The sequence below is a fragment of the Sorghum bicolor genome, chromosome 10, assembly GCF_000003195.3.
Source record: "Sorghum bicolor cultivar BTx623 chromosome 10, Sorghum_bicolor_NCBIv3, whole genome shotgun sequence".
In the NCBI taxonomy this organism is placed as follows: Eukaryota; Viridiplantae; Streptophyta; class Magnoliopsida; order Poales; family Poaceae; genus Sorghum; species Sorghum bicolor.
This window is the reverse complement of record NC_012879.2, coordinates 47,904,494-47,918,943: the sequence shown is the minus strand read 5'-3', so window position 1 is coordinate 47,918,943 and position 14,450 is coordinate 47,904,494. Positions and strand designations below refer to the sequence as shown.

Sequence of the window (14,450 nt, the reverse complement as noted above, 5' to 3'; positions counted from 1 at the left end):
AAGAGAAGAAGAAAGAGAAAAGAGCACACAAGGGTGTAGCACAGCTCGGGGAACAATCAAAGCAATCAGTGCCCCCGCTAGTCATTGAAAATGAATATGGTTCAAACATTGACGTGCTAGACCAGCAGATACCGACAGATTTAAAAATTAAAGAGCTTGAAAATTTTTTTGCGGAAACTGGTCTAGCTTAGCCCAAATGATAGCGGGGGCACCAATTGAAAGTGCTCCACAAATTGATCATTGGCAGAAGGAATATACATATGGCAAGAGTTTATACAACCCTGCGGCCCTCAGCAAGCTTGGAACGCAAATGTACATGCTAAACAAATGGTACATAGAAGCGTGTGCCAGAAAAGCAGATGACTATATTTGTGTCCGAATTAGAAACTATCATTACTTCCGTGGTGATGATATTATTTATGTTCAATTTAATGAGCTACACCAACTATGCCACATGGACGCTCTTGACAAATCTCTAATGAGTTGCTTCTGTCTGTAAGTGATTCTTCCTTTCAATAATGTCTCTGTAACTTATCATGTATATATATAACTAATTACAGAAACCCGCTATACATATGCAGAAACATGATGAGGGACCTCAGAGTTAGAAATGACAAGGAGATTGGATTTGTGGATCCAAATGTTGTATTTAAAGACCACAAGACCCCGTATGTTTTATGGAGAACTCAAACGGAGAGAAATCTACGGAGGTTCTTGATCAACCAAAATGATAAAAGATATATACTCTTTCCCTACAACTTTAAGTAAGTGTCGTTATCGTGTGTACATTCTATTTAACTAATTAATCAGATCAATATGAAGATATATACTAATTTTGCCTACATATGCACACAAATGCAGCTTTCATTGGATACTAATTGTCATTGATCTCTGGCAATGTCAATTGGTAATCTATGACTCATTGAGAAAACCACAGGATGATTACCAAGAAATAATAGATATTATCCAAGGGTAACTCCGATCTCTATATATTAAATTCTGCTCTTTTAACTTGTAATGGATAATTAATAATGATCGTTTTATTGCTAGAGTTTGGGCTGGGTTCGTGCAGAAACACCGTCCAGAGTTGAATGCATCGCTTTCAAAGCCCATCTTACTTCAGTGGGTTCTACGGCAGACACCGGGCAACAATTTGTGTGGCTACTATGTGTGCGAGTTTATGACGGTGTATGCCAAAAGAACTAATCTTGAGCACCTAAAAGTATGTAACATGTATATATAATAAGTATATTTCATTTATTTGTTGCTATTTAATAAATCCTTTTCATACCCCTAACTTTTTTCTTTAATGTCTATTAAAGGAGATGTGGCTGAAGGAGCAGGTGTTGGATGCGGTGCGCCTAAAAGGAATTCAGGAGACAATCGCAGGATTTCTTAACGACCAAGTCCTGGATTCTGGCGGCGAGTGCTACTTCAACCCTCAGGAGCAGATGAAACCAAATAACGATGATCATTTGTACGATGCTTGAGTGGTGGAGATAAATTGTGTTGTAAATACTTTGTCCGTGAAGCATATGTGTAAATATTTTATTATGGACCTATAGATACATATTATTTATATATATAGTGTTTTATAGTATATTTATATGTAATCCTTTAAATTATATAAATTATAGGTGCACGTTCCATAAACTACCAGCAAACAATACGCATTCGAAAATAACAATAACATAATTGTAAACCCTAAATGGAAAACCAAATGAAAAGAAAAAGAAAAAAGAAAAAAGAAAAAAGTCTTTAGTCCAGTAGCAACAACCGAGACTAAAAGTGGAGGCCAGGTGGCACACCCTGGCGCACCTTTTAGTCCCGGTTGCTGTTACCAACCGGGACTAAAGGTGGGACATTTAGTCCCGAAACCTTAGCCCCGGTTCCGTAGCCGGGACTAAAGGCGCTTACGGCCCGGGGCTAAAGCCCTTCCCTGTACTAGTGTCTAGAAATTAAATTATTATTTTGCAATGAAACTCCTGTTAGTTTTATACCACTGCTGAACGGAAGTGATTGGTTTTTATTGCTGCTGCCCAATGCCAAATACTGTAGTAGTTTGGTGTGTGTATATATATATATATATAATAATAATAAATAATAGTTATATGGTCATCTTATGCTCAACTTATTCTTTATTTGTCTTCAACATGTAAGTTTCAGTTGTCACGCCGTTATTGGCGCTATGCATGGTCTGATATGATGCATGCAAAAAAGGGCCGGGAACGTAAAAATAAAGATGGCTACATCATACGGGTTCTAGCTTCGAGAAATTAAATTATTATTTTGCAATGTTACAGAAATGATAGTAAATAATACTAGTATATTTTATTTTCAAAGAGGAATTTCTTAACTAATTCTACCATCTCTCAAAATCATATAGATAGCCAGATAGGCCCCCAAAGACAATGGTATCCATCTCGATCCAAAAATTGATGTGTAGAGTGGATCTCTTGTGCAGTGTACCTGTGTGTGACGTGGTCGGTCGCCGGCGAAACTTCCTCTCGTATACGCCAGTCTCAGAGGAGCACGTATCTCATCAATATCTTAATGAGTGGAAGGGATCATATCCATGCATAAAGAATTTTCCGGGTGGTGAACGGAACGGCCTCTTCTGAGTATTATATTGTGGCGAGTAATGAACAAAAGAAAACACATGCAATAATTCACGAAGGACAGGAGCATGCAGCTGACCCATGCGTCGTTAGCGACGTGGCCGCCACCGCCAGCCTGGCCTGTGCGTGCCGGACCAGACTACCGGTCAACCAAATCCGGCTAATGATCGGCATCTCTGCAGAGTTTGGCCCAGAATTTTGTACTTGACGCATGCAAGTGCAGGCGTCAACGACCGCCATGCACGCACGCGCATAGCTGAAGTGAAGGTCGAGAGCACTATAAATTGGAGGCCAGGCCACCCTGAGCATCTCGTCTCATCGATCCACCATCCAACTCTTTTTCTAGCTAGACGACATGGCCACATTCACCTGCAGGTCCATGGCCTTCCTCTCCCTCGCCGCCGCCGTCCTCGTTGCCCTACTCACCGCCGGCGCCGCGGACGCGCAGAAGCTCTCCCCCAACTTCTACTCCAAGACGTGCCCGAACGTGGCCACCATCGTGCGGCAGCAGATGGCGTCCGCCGTCGCGGCGGAGAAGCGTATGGGCGCCTCCATTCTCCGCATGTTCTTCCACGACTGCTTCGTCAATGTAAGAGAGATACCTACACTACAGCTGCTAGCTGTTTGCACTGAACGTACGTGCGCGTGCTGACGTTTTGCTGCTCTGGTTTTTTTTTTTTTTGTCGAATGCCGCCAGGGCTGCGACGGCTCCATCCTCCTCGACGACACGTCCACCTTCACCGGCGAGAAGGGCGCCGGCCCCAACGCCAACTCCGTCCGCGGGTTCGAGGTCATCGACGCCATCAAGACGAAGGTGGAGGCCTCCTGCAAGGCCACCGTCTCCTGCGCCGACATCCTCGCCCTCGCCGCCCGTGACGGGGTCAACCTGGTCAGCAGTCCTCTGCTTCTTCTTCCTCCCGGTGACGACCGACGACCCTCTCGTCACACGGCTAATACAGTAGTCTATGTCTATATATACAACAATGCAGCTGGGAGGGCCGACATGGAGCGTGCCGCTGGGCCGGAAGGACTCGCGGACGGCGAGCCAGAGCCTGGCGAACTCGAACCTGCCAGGCCCGGGGTCAAGCCTGGCCACGCTCATCAGGATGTTCGGCAACCAGGGCCTGTCGGCGCGCGACATGACGGCGCTGTCGGGGGCGCACACCATCGGCAGGTCGCAGTGCCAGTTCTTCCGCAGCCGGATCTACACCGAGAGCAACATCAACGCCAGCTTCGCCGCGCTGCGGCAGAAGACGTGCCCGCGCTCCGGCGGCGACGCCACGCTCGCGCCGTTCGACGTGCAGACGCCCGACGGCTTCGACAACGCCTACTACCAGAACCTGGTGGCGCAGAAGGGCCTGCTGCACTCGGACCAGGAGCTCTTCAATGGCGGGTCGCAGGACGCGCTGGTCAGGCAGTACAGCACCAACGCCAACCAGTTCTCCGCGGACTTCGTCTCCGCCATGATCAAGATGGGCAACCTCATGCCGTCGTCAGGGACGCCCACGGAAGTCAGGCTCAACTGCAGGAAGACGAACTAAAAACCATGCATGGTCGTCATGGTCTGCAGGTTTATTACAGTACATGAAAGGATAATGCCAAATGTGTACTAGTGCACACTTGTCCGTCCGCTCAAGTTCTCCGGCCGGGTGAGACATTATACATGTACAATACTGTATGCCAGGTCACACAAGGTTACATATAATTAATACAAAAGGCTGGCAAATATATTATCACAGTCACAGAGTTCTGTCGTCCTTGCCAAATTTATTATCGCATCACAGGATAGCTTCATCATGCATGTGCCAAATAAGGAGTATATTCCTTTGGTCGATCACAATCACAAAAAAAAAAGATGGTTGTTTTTTGGATAATATCTGGTCACAGGCCGGACATGCTCTGGCTACAACTTTGGGCATGTTTAGTTCGCAGCTTGAAAAGTTTTTGGGCTAGTATAGTACATGTGTAACTATTGTAATTAGTATCTAATTATAGACTAACTAAATTTAAAAGATTCGTCTCGTAATATATATATAAACTGTGTAATTAATTTTTTATTTACATTTAGTATTTTATATATGTATTCAAATATTTAATAGGATAGAGTAAAAAGTTTTTAGATGGAAATTAAATAAAGCCTTTGGTGAGCGCTTGCCTCCGCCGGGCAGCACTCGCGGATGTCTATCCCGCCCCGCTGCCTCGGCAGCTCTTCCCGCCGCTTCGCTCATCGCCAGCGAACCTGCCACCACCCTGTCCGCCTTGCCACCCAGGCCCCTCTCTTTCTAGGTCTTGTTTAGTTTCAAAAAATTTTGCAAAATAGAAATAGTAGCATTTTTATTTGTATTTAATAAATATTGTCCAATCATGGATTAAGTAGACTCAAAAAATTCGTCTCACAAATTACAGATAAACTGTGTAATTAGTTATTTTTTTTTATCAAAATTTAGTGTTCCATGCATGTGCCGCAAGATTCGATGTGATGGGGAATCTCAAAAAATTTACAAAATATTTTGGGAACTAAACAAGGCCTAAGCTGGCAGAAATTCTGGGAAATCGAAGCTTTAAGAGCAACTTCAGTACCTTTGTTGTTCTTGCTGTGAAGGCTATTTTAAAATTTATATAGCAAAAAAAAAGCTCTAGCAAATGTGCTATCTTATTTTATAAAATAGAAATTTAGCTATTTTTTTGCTGGTTATATATAGCCAGCCATAGACACGTATTACGTGACTTTATAAAATAGTTTTATAAGATTGTTTTGGATATCTTCTTTTTTTAAGAAGCTTCTATTTTATAAAATGACTAAATAATAGAATTTGACTATTAATTTTACTCAAGCTATTGGAGTTGCTTTAACCTTTGTCATCACCGCTCATCCATCAACTTAAGGATGAGGACGGTGCTCCAAATAGATACTCGCGGTTTTTCTCTAATGTAATTAAATGAATTAAATAAACAATTTTTTCTCTTATTTTTTTATTTAGGTTACACTAGAGAAAAACCGCGGGTAGGAGAGCCATCCCTATCCTTGCATCAACTGCCGTCGAAGAGAAGGGAGACACATGAATGAAGGAGAGGAATCGCCTGAACGTCGCCCACAATCTCTGGCAACTGAAATGTAGGACGTGTGAAAATAAAATCTTCCAGAACCGTTCAGATGGACAACACTTAAGCCTTGTTTAGTTCTGTCCAACATCCAAAAACTTTTTAAGATTTTCCATCACATCGAATCTTGCGACATATGCATATAGCATTAAATATATATAAAAATAATAACCAATTGCACAGTTTGTCTGTAATTTGCAAGATGAATCTTTTGAGTGTCCATAGTTAGACAATAATTATCATATATAAACAAAATGCTACAGTGTTCCAAAAAATTTTCAGAAGGAAACTAAACAAGGCCTTATTAGGATTCTGTTCCACAAACAAATTATGAAAACATATGTTTTGTCTTTGAAAAGAGAAAAGGGAGAAAAAAGGAACGAAGAATTATTGTTCGTTTGGCTCATAAACCGAAAATATTGTTGGCTAATATATTGTAAGAGAAAAATATTATTGAATGGTTGCTTTTCTTTCGGACGAAACCACTGCATCAAACATTGCAGGCGGGTCACACCGTACGGTACATTCGATATTTTGCGAGTGACAGGCATGCTGACCGTAGGTTGCTGCACTTTGCACATGGCTAATGGATTTTAGTTCAGAAAAAGAAAAGTTTTTAAATACTATAATCTATTTATAACTATAAAGTTTAAAATATTTGTCTTGTAAAATAATATAAATTATATAATTAATTATTTTTTATTATCAAAGCTTTAACTCGCATCGAGGAGAACCATGGTCCATTATGTTCAAAAAAAAAAGAAAAAAAAAGAGGACAACCATGGTTCATGACTCCATTGGCTCGTGTACTACAAATGCGGCGCCCCATGCATGCAGATTGCCCTGGGTACATGCCAATTCGATAATGTCGTTTTCATGCTCACGCCGAGGGGAGGTCAACCCACACAGCTTCTACGACGATCACCCAAAGGAAGGACAGCGTAGTGGTCGCAGCTGTTTACGCATTTTCTGCATGCGATCGGCATCGGTCAAAGTCCAAATTAGCAGCCCCGCCCCCGGCCGCCACATGCAGTGCTGCCTGGTAGTGCGGCCGACTCCCATGCAGTAACGTACCACAGAGCAGTACAACACTCTTTCTACAATGCAATCACCCAAGATGGACCTCGACTATCACCACCACTGTCCACTAGTACGGCATACCGCAGTGGGTCGGCCGGCCAGCGTCTGTTGTGGCCCCTTTCGCCGCCGTTCGTGCGCTGCGCTAGACTGGTGCGATACCGAGTTGTGGAGCAGAAACAACTGTTCCATGCGGCAGGGCAGTCTCGGCACGCCACATGCGAGCAGAGTGGCCACCGCCGCGCTGAGTGCTGAGTGCTGGCGCTGGCGCTGGCGGGTGCTCGCCCGCGCGCTCGCGGGTCCGGGACGACATGTCTCTCTCTGCGTCCCATGTTGGACGTCCCGTCCCGTCCACGGAGTCAGGCAGAGGCAGCGCGACGTGCGCGGGTGGCGCCGGAAAGCCCGAGCGTGCGGCTTCGGTGCGGCCGTGCGGCGCGGCATTGATCTGCGCCACAGCTTTTGTCACAGATTGTCCGGTCAGGTTGGGATCTTTTGCCGGACTCTGCTATTGCACTTGACCTTAGTTTAAGACACACAAGTGTTACAATTCCGAGCGTGTATTTAGAACCCAAAGGTAACTACATTTATTAACATCTGTTCTCTTTCTAATATATGTCATGATGACACAATATTCACATATTTTCAGTCTCCTGTTGATCTCTAGAGAATGTACTCCCTCTGTCCTTTTCTTAGCTCCCATCATTACTTCTCTAGAAGTTAAATGTAGTCAACTTTGACTAAATATATACAAAAAAATAATATATTTATTTTACATAATTGATATCATTAGATAGATAATTGAATATATTTTTATAATAAATTTATATAGATATACGAATGCTGCTACTATTCTATAAACTTAGTCAAACTTATATAAAAAAAGTTTAAGCAACATATTTCTCATAGCAACAAATAATAAGGGGATGGAGGGAGTAGCTTAGACAAAAAATTTTGGGTGTGTTAATTTAGCCTTTTCCAAATAAGACTAAATTAGATGAAAATTTAGGGGTTCCCTACGCTTTTATAATGGCATAGTGACAAATACATGAATCTCGAGTATCGCTATGAAGGCCATAACCATCCCTAAGGTGGAAATGAACTGGGACGATTAGTCCATGATAGCCTTGGTCTAGACTCTAGAGCTATCTTATCTATTTAGTGCACACGACTTCTTTAGATGGATAGGTATATGTATTCCGAGTAACTCGAATAGATGTAGGTAACTAGATCACTAATTATCATGGTTGATCCGCATGTAACCCCACCTTTCCTGTTCTATATAAGACGTGTAGGGAGCCACTAATGATCACGAACACAACCTCTCACTACTGGACGTGTCCTCTTTACCGAGAGCCTAAAGCCCTCAGCAAAGGGCCAAAAACCCTCGACAAAGGCTTTGCCGAGGGCGACCATTGGCAAAGAACTCTCGGGAAATTTTGAATCGGCAAAGAGGGCCTTTACCGAGGGTTTATCGGGCACTCGACAAAGCCTTTGTCGAGGGCCAACTTGGCCCTCGGCAAAGAAAAGCGGCCGTCACGGCGCCAACGCTGTTGGCGGTTTCTTTGCCTAGGGCCGGCCCTTGGCAAAAAAATGTTTTTTTAAAAAAAATCTTTGCCGGGAGCTTTTTTCAGGCCCTCGGTAAAGATATTATTTTTTAAAAAAAACATGTTCAGAATTTTTCCAAAAAAAATCTTTGCCGAAGGTTATTCCTAGGGTCCTCAGCAAAGACACAACTATAGCAAAAAAAATTACAATAATGAAATTTTGATGAAGCAGTTAGCACAACACACACTTGCTCCAAGCCTTCTCAATTTTTTACCATAACCTACACATGTGATGACATGACACCTCAACAAGTTTTGGGATTTTTGGACTTCGTATGAATTTTATAGAATTTTAAAACACTTATTCCGCAAGTCGCTCGTCATGTTACGCGATGCGAGTTCCTAGATAAGGACTCAAAATACACCAAATACTATGAATAATATTTTTTTAAACACTACACTACTTTATTTCATACACCTGAAAGTTCAAATTTGAAATATCCAGAAAAAATAAAAGAAAAAGAATTAAACTAATAAAATATATTTAAAAAGTCAAAATTGGACCAAAATTTAATTTTGGGTTTAAAATAAAGTATTTTAGAACCATAAAAAAATAGGCTCAAAAAACAAAAAAATCTTTGCCGAGCGCCAGGCTTAGGGCCTTTTGCAAAGGGGGTCTTTGTCAAAGGCCAGACATAGGGCCCTCGGCAAAGACTAGTTATAGAAAAAAATTTAGATCCGAACGCTGAATATTTTTTAATTTTTTTTTGTCGAGGGCCTAATGGCTAACCCTCGGCAAAGCCTGACGATGTCTTGGCCGCCGTGACCCAACGGGCCAACTTTGGCTAGGGCGCCTTTGCCAAGAGCCACGGCCCTCAGCAAAAACAATCTTTGCCGATGGTCTGTCTTTGTCGAGGGCCAGACCTTCGACAAAGGTCTCTTTGTCGAGGGCCATTCTTTGTCGAGGGCTGGCTGGCCCTCGGCAAAGAATGTCTTTGCCGAGTGCCCAGCAAAGGACGTGTTTTCAGTAGTGTCTACATGAGCTCTCTACACAACCTCTACATGTAAGACTCAACATATATACTTGGAGGTGCAATACAAAGAGAAAACAATGAAGGCGATGTAAAAGGATTAGAGTAATTTGTAATCATCAGTCTATAACGCACGGATGAAAATTATAAGTACTGTGTATGATTATTGTGTTAATAATATATAAAAAGAAAAAGAAAAAGAACACAAATATAAACATCTTTGATGAGCTGTGGCCTGTGGGCACCAAATTTGTTGACAAATTTCTTGTACAATTATGTCTCTGGAAACTACTAGCTCCTGTCCTCTGACGAACTAGTGTAGAAGCAAATAAGCATTGTGAGAAATCACGAATAATATGCCGAACGGATACCAACAATACCTACGCTCGTAGTATGACTATGATCCTTCCCCATGTGCCATCAGGTACAGTACATATCTGTAGCTGAACGCCCGAATACCGCAGATTGAGCAATCAACCGAGGCAGGAGGCACTCACTAGTCACTACCACTATACCACTTACATTCGCGTACTGTCGCAAGCAAAAAAGCAGCTAAAATGCAGGGTTTTAGGTACCTTTTCCATCATGTTCCGAACCTTCCCACAGCACGCAAAGACGGCAGCAGGAAAGAGCGCGCAAAGCAACCAAGGTGCCGCGGGAGTCAGGGTCACCACCCTCCCGCTTTGTTCCCCAAAAGCCAGGACCGACCCAGCCCGATGCGCTGCTCCATCGCCGGTGCTGGATGCCTCCTGGCACTGGCACGGTGGTGCGCCGCGCACAACCGCAACCAAGGCCACCATTCGCGTCCACCAATCACCGCCGTCAAGTGCGGCACACATTGTGTACCAGCACAAGGAACAGATTGGGGGCGGTCCAGCGCTATAAATACACAGAAATGGACAGTGCCACTTCTTGCTCTGCTTCAGTAGTGGCTGAGCCAGAAATGGGCACGTCGTCGTTGGCGAGAAGCGTTGCTCTTCTTACTCTGCTCTGCCTGCTTCTTACCTGTCATGGGAAGCTCTCCACCAAGTTCTACGCCAAGTCGTGCCCGGGCGTGGCCGCCATCGTCCGGTCGGTGACGGCGCAGGCAGTCGCCAAGGAGCCCAGGATGGGCGCGTCCATCATCCGCCTCTTCTTCCACGACTGCTTCGTCAATGTCGGTCACCATTTAGTATTATCCTAATAATGTTCATCATGTTAGCCTAGGTTGCCGCTACTCATCAGACATCAGTGTGCAGTGCACTGAGCCACTGACATATGTGTGTGCGACACAGGGTTGTGACGCGTCCATCCTCCTGGATGACACGCCGACGTTCACCGGCGAGAAGAACGCCGGAGCCAACGTCAACTCCGTCCGCGGGTACGAGGTCATCGACGCCATCAAGACGCAGGTCGAAGCAGCCTGCAAGGCCACCGTCTCGTGCGCCGACATCGTCGCCTTGGCGTCTCGTGACGCCGTAAACTTGGTCAGTTCGTCTATTGCTAAGAGAGAATCCAATGTCCAGCAAGCACTTCGCCGCTTCCAAATGACGACGGACGCTGATCTGCATGCAATGCAACGACGCAGCTCGGAGGCCCAACATGGAACGTGCAGCTCGGCCGGACGGACTCGCGCACGGCGAGCCAGAGCGCGGCCAACGCCAACCTCCCAGGCCCGGGCTCCAGCGCGGCGTCCCTCGTCGCCGCGTTCGCGGCCAAGGGGCTCTCGGCGCGCGACATGACGGCGCTCTCCGGCGCGCACACCGTGGGGCGGGCGCGGTGCGTCTTCTTCCGCGGGCGCATCTACGGCGAGCCCAACATCAACGCCACCTTCGCGGCGGTGCGGCAGCAGACGTGCCCGCAGACCGGCGGCGACGGCAACCTCGCGCCGTTCGACGACCAGACGCCCGACGCGTTCGACAACGCCTACTACGCGAACCTGGTGGCGCGGCGCGGGCTGCTGCACTCGGACCAGGAGCTCTTCAACGGCGGGACACAGGACGCGCTGGTGAGGAAGTACAGCGGCAATGGCCGCATGTTCGCCAACGACTTCGCGAAGGCGATGGTCAAGATGGGCGGCCTTGCGCCGGCGGCCGGAACGCCCACGGAGGTCAGATTGAACTGCCGGAAGGTGAACTAAGAATGGCTGACATCCACTATTCAGGGACGGAGCAAGGACGGCGACGGGGGCAGTTGTCTGAATTCCGAAACAAAGAAAGCACTGAACCGTATCCTTGCTTCATGTTCAGCCCGGATCCACACGGAGACGTCTTGTTTCCTTCCTCATTTTGCATTGAAACCATCTTTTCAAGTGTATCAAGTATCAACAGAACGAGCTTTCCGATGTCTCGTCTTAACAAGCTTCATGACAGAAAAAGCTCGTTCTGCTGTTGCGGCTGAAACAAACAAATAAAGGACAAGTCAGATTAAACTACGAGTGATGAAAAATCAATCTATGGCCGTGTTTGTTTCATCGGTACCAGATCGGATCCGCTGATATTTCTAGATGGATAACACTTGGATGTGACGGGAGGAGACGTGGGTAAAACATGAAACCTGTTGAACTTCAGTTTTTCATTGGCACAATGGATAGCATAGAATTTGACATACACCGGTACACAGAGGTTCTCAGGCGGTTTTAATTATAACGCGCCTATGTTGTAAAATTGTACGGCCAGAATCGAAAACCGCCTGTGTAAAAGGCTCAGTACAAACGGTTATTGTAACAAAACCGCCTGTGTAAATGGTACATTTACACAGGCGGTCATGTTATGCGAACCGCCTGTGTAAATCCATTAACACAGGCGGTTCACATAACATGACCGCCTGTGTAAATGTACCATTTACACAGGCGGTTTAGTTATGTGAACCGTCTGTGTTAATCGATTTACACAGACGGTTCACATAACAAACCGCCTGTGATTTATCTTCCTATAAATACCACCAGCCCCTTCTTCCTCCTCGGGCAGAACTGTAGCTCGCAGCCACCTTCCATTGCAGCCCATCTTGGAGGTCCAGATTTTTCAAAATACAAGGGGGGAGGTTTTGATCTTCATTTTTTGGAAGGAGGTGGCTAAGAAAGGTTAGTTGATGCCTCTAATGCCTCTTTTTGTGCCCTCTTGCTCAATTTGAGCTACTTTTTGGATCTAGGGTTTCACCATGATAGAGAGAGAGAGAGTAGAATAGCTAGGTATGGTCTATTTTGCTCAAATAAGGTTGCTTAAGATGGATATATGATGTCTCTCCTCTCTTCTTTTTTATGTTTCCTTCTCTAATTTGTGAATCCAAGAAATATATATGTAGTAGTTTCCATGAATGGTGTTTCCATGCTTGGGAAGAGAGAGAAAGATAAGTTTTCTTTTTAGTTTTTTAAATTATATGGTTTAGGATGTTATTTTTATGTAAATTTGATTTAATTATGCGATAAGCATTTTTTATATATGAGGTTGCTTCAGATGTTGCCTCTCCTCTCACCATTTCCATGTTTCCTTCTCAAATTTTTTAGTGATATAATATATTTAGTTTCAACCAACAGTGTTTTTGTACCTTGTCAAATTTATTTTAGTGATATAAAGATATATATTTAGGGTTTTGTCTTTATTTTTTATACTTGTTTTACTTTTTCAATTTGATTTAATTGTTAGGTGTTCTTTTATTTTTGATAACAAATATTCCTAGACAATATTTCAGTTAATTTAGTAACTTTTCAACAGGTCAAAATACAAGGGGGAGGTTTTGATCTTCATTTCTTGGAAGGAGGTGGCTAAGAAAGGTTAGTTGATGCCTCTAATGCCTCTTTTTGTGCCCTCTTGCTCAAATTGAGCTACTGTTTGGATCTAGGGTTTCACCATGAGAGGGAGAGAGTAGAATAGCTACGTATGGTCTATATTTGCTCAAATAAGGTTGCTTAAGATGGATATATGATGTCTCTCCTCTCTTCTTTTTTCTGTTTCCTTCTCTAATTTGTGAATCCAAGAAATATATATGTAGTAGTTTCCATGAATGGTGTTTCCATGCTTGGGAAGAGAGAGAAATATATAAGCATTTTTCATGTATGAGGTTGCTTAAGATGTTGCCTCTCCTCTCACCATTTTCATGTTTCCTTTTTTAATTTGATTTAATTGTTAGGTGTTCTTTTATTTTTAATAACAAATATTCCTAGACAATATATATTTCAATTAATTTACTAACTTTTCAACAGGTCATGATGGAGAGGTCCTTATGCATGTATAACTTATCAAGACTAGATCCATCATATATACCCGAGGTGCATAGGTTTATTGATGCCGCTAAGAACCATGCTTTGAGAACAAAGACGAAGCATATATATTGTCCATACTGCAGAAATATTCTTCTATTTGAAGATACTGAAGTAATCATTTCTCATCTAGTCTGCCGAGGATTTATGAAGGATTACTTGATTTGGACAAAGCATGGAGAGGGTAGCTCAGCGCCCTATACAGTTGGGAACCCAGCACACATCTACACCGATGGTCCAGGCATGACTGCTGATCAGTTTTTCCACGACACACCCCAGAGTGAACATGTTGTGCCAAATGTTACCACTGGTGGATTTGCTGGGGGAAATGATGGTGCAAGAACTCATGTCTTACCAAATGATACGGCTGCGGAAGATGCAGAATTCTTGGAGGCAATGTTGCGTCGTCATACTGAACCATCAATGTTATTAATGAAAGGGATGGAGGCCTTGAAGAAGGCAGCAGAAGAGCCTTTGTATGACGAGTCTAAAGGTTGTACCAAAGAGTACACAACGTTGCGAGCTGTGCTAAAACTGTTGATGGCAAAAGCCAGGTATGGTTTGTCTGATGCTGGATTCGATGCGTTCTTAAGTATTATCGGCGATATGCTTCCAAAGGAGAACAAAGTGCCTGCTAACACGTACTATGCAAAGAAGCTGATCAGTCCGCTGACTATGGGTGTCGAGAAGATCCATGCGTGTAGAAATCATTGTATCCTGTACCGAGGTGATGATTACAAGGACTCGGATAGTTGTCCTAAGTGTGGTGCATGCAAGTCGGTACAAGACAAACAAAGACTATCGAGAGGATTGTGCTGCCTCTATGTGTAAAGCAGGGAAG

The 14,450-nt window shown here is 44.2% G+C and overlaps 2 protein-coding genes across 2 annotated transcripts; both read left to right on the top strand.

Annotated features, from left to right (window-relative positions):
• LOC8061935 (peroxidase P7) lies at positions 2,918-4,360 on the top strand. Its single transcript, XM_002438489.2, has 3 exons — positions 2,918-3,207; positions 3,316-3,507; positions 3,608-4,360. The coding sequence occupies exons 1-3, from the start codon at positions 2,974-2,976 to the stop codon at positions 4,157-4,159; spliced, it is 978 nt and encodes a 325-aa protein (XP_002438534.1). The 5' UTR covers positions 2,918-2,973; the 3' UTR covers positions 4,160-4,360.
• On the top strand, positions 10,281-11,822 carry LOC8061934 (peroxidase P7). Its single transcript, XM_002438488.2, has 3 exons — positions 10,281-10,528; positions 10,647-10,838; positions 10,940-11,822. Exons 1-3 carry the CDS (start codon positions 10,316-10,318, stop codon positions 11,489-11,491), a joined length of 957 nt encoding a protein of 318 aa, XP_002438533.1. The 5' UTR covers positions 10,281-10,315; the 3' UTR covers positions 11,492-11,822.

Coding starts and splice junctions, on each gene's coding strand:
- LOC8061935 (XM_002438489.2), top strand. CDS start 2,974: ATGGCCACATTCACCTGCAGGTCCATGGCCTTCCTCTCCCTCGCCGCC. Junction 3,208..3,315: donor TCCACGACTGCTTCGTCAAT/GTAAGAGAGATA, acceptor GAATGCCGCCAG/GGCTGCGACGGCTCCATCCT. Junction 3,508..3,607: donor CCCGTGACGGGGTCAACCTG/GTCAGCAGTCCT, acceptor ACAACAATGCAG/CTGGGAGGGCCGACATGGAG.
- LOC8061934 (XM_002438488.2), top strand. CDS start 10,316: ATGGGCACGTCGTCGTTGGCGAGAAGCGTTGCTCTTCTTACTCTGCTC. Junction 10,529..10,646: donor TCCACGACTGCTTCGTCAAT/GTCGGTCACCAT, acceptor TGTGCGACACAG/GGTTGTGACGCGTCCATCCT. Junction 10,839..10,939: donor CTCGTGACGCCGTAAACTTG/GTCAGTTCGTCT, acceptor GCAACGACGCAG/CTCGGAGGCCCAACATGGAA.